General features: G+C 50.5%; 1 protein-coding gene across 1 annotated transcript; it reads left to right on the top strand.

Moving 5' to 3' along the window:
• Positions 1–60: 60 nt before the first annotated feature.
• On the top strand, positions 61–8,519 carry CSUI_010828 (3 --cyclic-nucleotide; the record flags this gene model as incomplete). Its single annotated transcript, XM_068070929.1, has 7 exons — positions 61–2,536; positions 3,431–4,256; positions 4,833–4,932; positions 5,364–5,465; positions 6,196–6,354; positions 7,219–7,369; positions 8,479–8,519. Coding segments are annotated over exons 1-7 (2,991 nt in total), but the record flags the coding sequence as incomplete, so codon positions are not given.
• Between the last annotated feature and the right edge of the window lie 16 nt (positions 8,520–8,535).

Below are 8,535 nucleotides of genomic sequence, written 5' to 3'. Positions count from 1 at the left end.
GAGTTCAATTATTGTTGAGATCTACGCAGGGAGACTTGACAGAGCGTCAGGAAAAAGCCAGATCTCAACAATAATTGAACTCTGTCCGTCTCTGTGGTAGTCATACAAGCATTTTGCCGCCCGAAGACACCAGTAGCAACTGGCTTCTTTCCCGGTCAACCCTGTTTTCTCTGTGTCATATCCGAAACGGCAACCACTTTACTCGTCCGCCGCTCTCTCCTCCCTGTCGCTTTTTTTGTTATGTCGCCGCAGAACCGCCCGCGGCTATGGGTACCCGGTGCCTTCGTCCCTGTCGTTTCACAGTGTCCCGGGTGCTTCTGCGCCGGTGTGCCTACCGCTATGGACAGGGGCGTATGCAACAGTCCTCCTACCGGGTTTCCTCTTGTGGAGCGAGATTTCTATACTTCCGCGAGACAGGCCATCTCATTGGACATTTACAGTTATAGGCGGACCCGTTTTCCGTGACTCGCGAAGAAATCGGGCCGCCGCTGCATCTCCACTTCTCTGGACGTTTCTTTCAAGTAGTAACGAAAATCGTATGAACTAAAGGAGAAAGCGATGCCGGACCGGGCGTTCTTGGGCCATTCTGGAGGTCGTTCGTCTCCACTTCTGTCCTCTGGGCCTTGTTTCTCGGACTTTTTCTCTCCGTCGCTGTCCCTTTCTGTCCTGAGAGAGACCGTTCACAGGAGAGGGGCGGGGGAACTGGGAGGGCTGTATCGGGTCCGTACTGGTTTTGGTGTCTTTCGCACCTAGCTATTCAGTGATATTCGCTGGTTGTCGTCTGCCTATACTCCTCCTTTGACCACCGGCAGCCTCGGGGTCGAGGATGTCTTCCCCCGTACACCGATTTTATCATTCCATGCAGTCGGAAATTGTCTTTCTCCGTTCTCTTTTCTTTCCTTGTGTTGCTAATCTTCGCCCACTATGACTGGTGGGAGTCCGGAGACGATGCCGCAAGGCCCTGACACTGGCGGTGACAGCATCCAAGTCCCGAGTCCGCCCTCGAGAGAGCTGCTGCTCTCTTCATGCCTCCAGGGACAGCAGCGGCGACGGGTCGGAACCAGTCTAGATATCCCGCTATATATCAGTAGATCCGCAAGCTCGAATATCGGTGAACATGCTCTCCCGTCACAAGCAGTGGACAGTAATCGTCATCGCACCCGATCGTATGGGAGAGTTTTGGAGGAGCATCTTTCCCAGCATGACCCAACCCGCAAACAGCAGATGTATAGTTTTTCTTGTCAACAGCTCCGGTGTGGGCACGGCTCCAGGGATTGCAGCAGGAGCCGGTGTGGCTCCCCTAGAGGTAGCGCTGATGGAAGTAGCGCGGTTAGTGATGGTACTCACGACCGAGCTTGCCGTGTGGTAGTTAATGGTACGGCGAGCTCTCTTCCACAAAGCGATAACGCACTTTGTTGGAAACCTCCCGAACCACGCAGATGGCGCAAGATTGTTTGTCAAGCGCATGAGCCGCCGGATGAGTCGGAGTCAAGGGGGGATGACCCTGATTCTCGAGTAGGCTCATCTCATTATCGTTCACGGGTCTCTCCCCTTCACCTATCCTTCGTCCCTTCATCGGAGGTTCTAGCCTCGACTGAGGAAAGGACCGCCCCGCCTCCTGTTAGGGGTGTCCTCGGGGACGGAGATGAAGCAGCAAGTTCAGCGGGCGTCAGCACGCATCCCGCAGACAGTGGTAAGTTTGCAGTGGTTCCGGATCTGCATCATATCTTTAATACATCAGCAGGAGAAAGAGGTGCTTCTACTCCAGTATCGGAGACGCATCACGGCGATGGAAAATCTCTCATTCATAAAGAAGACTTCACATCTGTATCCCACTGTGGCGGCATCGGGGGTGATCAAAAGATTGTAGAGGAGGAAAACGGCGATGAGCTGTTCACGGGGGACGAATCTGCGGGGGGGGACAGGGCCTTAGTCCTGGTCTCTCAGCCCCTTCCATCTTGGGATCCGGCATCGGGTCCAGTTCTTAAGACCTCGTCTTCAGAGGCAAACTGTCTTCATAGGTCTCCTCCTCTGCCACCACCGCGCGACGCCGTTATACCTTCAACCCCGAGGGCTCGATCATGCGGATTCGGATCGGAAGCGTCAAACAGAGGGGGAACTGGAATGGATCAGAAGCCCGAAGTTCTCCAGGAAAGCTGGCTAACAAACTCAAGTAGTGACGGCTGGCTAGGGACGCAGGAAGAATCTGCCCCAGATACTGGAGTGACAAAGGCTTTAACATTTACATGCCGGCATGATGGAACGAGCATTGTCTGCTTTGGGAGAGGAGACAGTGATTCAGAAGAGAAATCAGACGGAGACGCAGGGGAGGGGGGCGCAGCTCCCAAGCTCTTTCGGCGAGAAGCGGCGCTCAGGGAGAAACCCGGAGTTTGCCATCGCATATGGGATTTTGTGCAACGACTTGTTGAACCTATCTTCATGGATGATGTCGATTATGTGACTATGCAACAATGTGCCTCCGTTGCTAGCCGGCATGCTAGAGAAGATTGCGGGGAGAGTAGAATCGACGATGCATGTGAGTTGTTCACCCCGCTATCTTACTTCAAATTCTTCTGTGTGGGGCCTTTTTTCGGTGGTGGGTACGGGCGATTAGAGTCACGTCAAAGAGTGAGAGCAGAAGGGGAGTAGTGCAGAAAGTAGCAGTTGTGTGTCTACAGTTTGTTCGAGTGTATAGAGAGACATTCGCGGATTTTGTTTTCAGTTGCTTCAGGCAGAAGAAGGAGGCTTTTTTAGCACCACTGGTACAAGATTTGTACTGGCCGCCCGGGGGCGGTGTTGAATAGCGTAGGGTGTGGAGATGTTTATGTAGACGTGGAGATCATGTACGCTGTATACACATACACTACTTTTTTGACGCACAAAGTAATTTAGGCGTGGTGCGTAGATTCTTAGTCAGCAGCGTGAGGTAGGAAGGTGCAGTCAGCACCCCGTCAGGCTGTGGCACTGGAGAGCTAACGAACTGAAAGTGATGACTGGGGACATACCTGCGCACCTATCTCATCAAAAAGGAGAATAGAAGAGCCAGTCCTGCCAGTATAGTGTCCGTTCTACTGGGTATATGAAAGTCACCCAGGTGCGACTACTGACTGATATATTGATAGGTGATCTTGGCTCTCAGCGTGCATGCCATGGTTTTCTTGTTACTCTCCTCGTCACATAGTTACAGTAGCATCCTTGAACTTTTCTTTCTAGAAGTTTCTCACGTCTTTTCGATTTGATTCCCACAAGAGAGTTCACTCATTTTTCAGTCCTAAGGGGTGCATTGTCGCCATGGGCCCCGCGCCGTTCTTCCTTGTTGTAGGCGTACCTCTATATTTTCGGATGTTTTCTCCTCTCCGTTCTTTGTGTTGTTCTCTTGTGCTCTTCCTTTGCTTTCCTATCTATCTGCGGCACTTGACGATCGATCCAGCCTCTTGGGCATCGACGCCGACAGGATGGAGTTTTATCGACGCACCGCCGATGCCTCGGCGACGAATGTTCGTAGGGCTTCCTCTGTGGGGGTCGCCGGGGGGCCAATCTCGCCGGAGAGGCCCAACAGCTCAGCGACGGCTACAAGCGATGAGCAAGCCATTGAATCCGCGGAGCCTCTTGTTTTTAGATCAGCAGTTTGAGGAGGAGTTTGCTTTCAATGTTAACCGATTTTGCGCGAATCGCATGGTGTTTACTGCATGGACGTTTCTGATCATAACGATTTTCAATTATGCCTGTTTCGTTTGCGGTCAGCGGACGGGGTGGTATGTCCAGGGGACTTTCTGTTCTATTATTGTCCATAGCTTTATGGCTCTGGCGCTAGCCTCGTGTCTGGCTTTATGGTGGGCGTGGAGGTGTTGCTGGCACTGCGTGAAAGGACATGCAGAGCAGGTCTTGTATTGGTTCATTACTGTTCTCAATTTTATTGTCACTTCTTTCGCTATTTGTCTCAAGTTGTATATCTTCTATATTCAAGAGATTCCTATCCATAGTTGTGATACTAACAGACAACGCCATGGGCGGTTAGCTCGTCCTGTGGAAATTCCGGATACCCCAGGCAGCGATAGGCTTGTCTATCTGCTACTAAATGAAAACGCTATTGACAGTTTTCTCAGCTCTTACTTTTTTCTTATGATTCTTTTCTTCAATCATGTCATACCTGGGAGGCTTGGGATCACCGTATGGCACCAACTTGCTATTCTTCTTCTACATTGTGTCCCCTTCGTCATGGGACTTAAAGGCGTCTCAGCTGTCTTCTGGCCTCAGTAAGTTGTTTGATCCACCCTCGTTCATTGACAGTCACATAGTCAGATGCGTATGTATCTCTCTGGAGTTATCTTTACGGTAGCTCTTCATGTGGGCGGATGGTTGGTTTCGAAGACGTCTTTCTATGTATTTGTATCACCTACGCTTTCAAGCTACGGGCAGTGTGTATCAACATAGACACCTACATAAATGTACACACGCCGGGGCCGAAAAGGTGTTCGGTTACGCAGCCTAGCATCTGGATGCTGCAAAGGCTATAGATGCAGGTTAGGTTGGAGCCTCATCTTGGGGGTCTATTCATAGGAGAAAGGCCCGCCGCTTCGAGTATTTGTCTGAGGGATAGGGGGGATATTAGTTCCTTGCGGTGGTCGATGAACTTCTCTTTTCTCGACATCCCTTTCTTTCTTCCAGCCTGCGTTCCTTAGTAGATAAGCTACTTTCTTTTTCAGAGCGCACCGCTTTACATGGTAGAGGCTCTTTCTGTTTCTGATCCTCGTCGGTTGTAAGTGCAACGGCCCCATCGTTTTTTGTGTCAATGAAGTGCATGTCCGATCTTTTCTCCTTTTTCTTCGCAGACTCATACGCGTAGTTACGACGATGGTTTTCTTCCTTGCCTCGCTCGCGACGAATGTCTGCACAGAGATTCGGCGAAGGGATTCTTTCTGCAAGTGGCTTGTAGGTCCTATTCTCATGTTTTGTTGAGCAGTTGAAAGAGAGGCAGTCTCACTGGAAACAGCTGTATCGCGAGCTGTTAGTGAGAGACTACGGTTTGCAAGTGACTAGGGAAAGAGGCTGGAATGATGTATTTCGAGGGCTTTTTAGACGGTGTACGGGAGTGAGAGAGTTAGCTGCGAAACCGGTTGACGACGGAAAAGGGGAGGGGGCGAGGGGTCGTGTCGTATGTGTAACTGAGGAAACTTAACGGCATCGCGTAGCATTTTAGCTTCTTATGTGAATGCGCGTTCTTTCCGGCAATACCTGTGTACGAAGTGAGGCTTCATTTCTCCCCTGAAGACGGAGGAGGGGGGAATGTCCTGCAGCTTCGTCTCATCGCTCGATCTTCACACGTGGGTTTTTGTCTCGCATCTTTCTGCTGTTTGCCGTAGATTCTGCAAAGGGCCGCAGAAGCTGAGAGGCGAAATCGCATGAAGTCGAAGAAGAAGAAAGTTGTATCCGGCTTAGATCGAGTCCAAGCGAACTGCAAGGAGGTACACTGACTTGCCACAGCTTGCACGCACCGTAGATTGACACACTGTCAATCTGGCGGAGTCTAGACCTGTTAGAACCACTAGCCGTGTATGCGGATCCGCCCCCGCGGGTTGTGTGTCTTCCCCTGGCTCAGCTTTGATGAAAGCCTCTTTTCTCTCTGTTCCACTCTATTTGTGGTGAGATGGGACGTTCTTCGGATGGTAAAGGGTGAGCGGAAACAGAGTTTCAGTACGCATTGGGTATGTGACGTCTCCTTTCCATGTACGCATGCATACATACACAACTCTTCGTTACCGACAGGAAGGAGTTCTGCTAGCCATATCTTCGCGCCCTTCTGTTTTTTCATTTTGCCTCTTCTGTTCTCCGGTCTTTCAGTCGAGTGCGCACGCAGTGACATCCACTTCGCTTTCTTCTAGTGTGGGTAGGAGTGAGGATGAGAGAAAATATCAGGAGCTCACATACATACATGATACTGTTCCTCTTGCGTATGCGGTTATGTCAAGCCATTGACGCCTATAGCAATCGAATCTGGTCTATCTCTTTGTGACTGATATAAACAGTATTGCTTCTGTATTGTTCCTTTCCTTGCAATCTGCACACTTATAATTGTGCATGTAGATCTTATCTCTGTAGATGAACCCCCCTAACCGAAAAGTTCATCAAAAGACTGAAATACACATGCAGGTTCCCATATATGGTGATCTTGCTGTATGCTGTTCTTCCTGGCAGGCTTGTACAGTGCTGGAGCGATGCAAGCAGCACACAGTGGACGTTGAGTTCAGTGCGCAGTTGACTCTGGCTATTGACCTCATCCACCAAAGTATCGAGCTTCTCACCCGCTGCCCGAACATTTACACGACACACATGGATAAAGATTTGAGAATGCAGGTCTGTCTTCCATTGTGTTTTTTTTTCGTTGCGCCGGTGGGTATGGCGGTGCCCGTCGCTCATACGCAACCATTCAAGATCAATTTATCTATGCGAATGTGAAGGTCTCGCAGGACGGGGATCTCGAGATTGTGTGCTTTTGTCGGTGTTATAAGATACTGTACTTGTAGGAGGTTGAGTACCCCTCTTTATATCTTGTAGGGCACGTGTAGTCCTGCAAGTCCACCGAACACCGGTAGGGGAGACAGCCTGGTTGACGTTGGCACCCATGTGCATATCTTGTGCATGCTGCAGTGGTGAATGCAGCCTTCTTCATATGTCTTTCGATCTTCAGTTCTGTGTCTCTGTCTACTCAAAAGTAATGCTATGGCCTATTGCTGTCTGCACTGAAGCCATGGTCGGGAGCATGCGTCCTTGAACTACATCAGTTATGTTAAGTGTCCTCGCATTTCTTTATTGCCCTGCTTCGTTCGCGTCCTCCTCTCACCTCCTCACTTATCGCGTCTGCCTACCTAGATCCACAGCCATTCGGGACAGGAGATGAATCTGCTGATCAGGGAGGCTCGTGGGAGAGGAGGCTGCAGCCCTCTTCTTTGTAGTCGGTGAAGTCAGCTTGAAGCATGGCGTATAAGCGCAGTTTTTGGCTTGCGTTCTTGCCAGACGGTCTTTCTTTCAACGGTATGCGGTGTCTGGATCTACTGTCGGGATGGGGTGTCTATACTGAAATGCTGTCTTCAAGTTTGAAGAAGAGGCGATCTATAGTGTAAGCCCGCGGACTCTGAAGGACTCTAATTTCTGCGTTTTTCGTATGCCGTGAATGTCAGCAGCAAGTTGTTGTTATACTGGTGTCGCTCGGTCATACAGAGTTATATTCAAGGCTATCAAATTGAGGCGCCGGCACTCGGTACTAGGGGACTGTCACTTCATCTCCACCCGGGCACTGACAACTTAACCTCCCTCGCACAGTCTGTTTCTACAATGCGCACTTTTGTCGATGGTGCATCATGCCCGCGAGGTGAGCAGTGTAAGAAGACACGCGAAGGTTTGGGGAGCGAAGAGATGAGGTGATAGGCGTAGGTTCACTCTGAAGAACAACAAGGACAGGTTGGTTTGCAGTCAAACCCGTTGTGGATTTCCGAGAAGTCTTCAGTATACGAGTCATCTTCTTAGCGCTTCTGGGGCGATAGTGGTCGCACCTTCGTTGAAGCTTGTTGGCACGCGTCTCGTTCGTTTGCTTACTCATGTTTCGTCCAGGTTGTCTGAGTAGTGTCTGGGGTGTAGGGATCTCAAAGTTTTCAAGTGGCCCTCACAGGGCCCGAGGCCTATCCTTGGGGCGGAGAAGAGAGTCTAAAAACGCCAGACCCGCGTACTCAGCAAATGCGAATTTCATTTTTCTCGCGTATGTAGAGGAATGCGCGCGGAGGTCTCTTTCAGTGCGTCGTTATTCACTTTCTGTCTGTACCTTCTTCTCACGACTTCCAGACAGATTTTTTGTTATGCTGTCCTAGTTCCTGCTTTGGGCTAGGGCTGTCTCACTGGATTCACAGAGGCAATAGTTCGTGCCAGTTCCTCAGTCGATTTCGTGTTGTGCGAGAGCTACGCGCTGATATCTCTTATGTTAATAGCCGCGCCTGTCTCCTGGGCCTAGGGCAGGGTCTTGGTTATTCTGGTGAAGATTCTTCTCACGCTGCTGATCTGCTTACGCGTTCTTGAAATCTTGAAATGCGTGAAATAAGAATTTCACTACGGCCGGCATAGAATTCAGGCTACAGTTGTTGTCGCAGATACCACCTATGCATGTCTCTTCCTTGAGAACCTCCGGTAGTCTCGGGGAGGTGTGTAGAGACGCCGTCGGTCCAGCGGCACTCCCCTGTTGGGCGCCATTTGCCACTGGGTATGTTCAAGCACTGATTTGCCATGTGCGACGTTCTTTCGAGCGACTGGGCATATTAGCGTCGTTACGCGTCCGATCTGGCAACAGCTTGTTTCCTGAACTGCCAAGCCAGCATCGCAAACGACGTGGACAGCTGAACGAATGCTGCTGTCTCTAGTCGTGCTGGTTCGATTCTGAAATGGGCTTTCTTTCTGGGCGTGTCTTTTCTTCTTGTTACTACCTCTCCGTAGGTTTAGGGCCAACACGCTCCTCCTCGCCGGCCCACTTGCCCTTCTTCCTTCTTCGGT

The sequence above is a fragment of the Cystoisospora suis genome (genome assembly GCF_002600585.1).
Source record: "Cystoisospora suis strain Wien I chromosome Unknown contig_8497, whole genome shotgun sequence".
NCBI lineage: Eukaryota > Apicomplexa > Conoidasida > Eucoccidiorida > Sarcocystidae > Cystoisospora > Cystoisospora suis.
The sequence above is the reverse complement of the archived record's forward strand: the minus strand, read 5'-3'. Positions and strand labels throughout refer to the sequence as shown.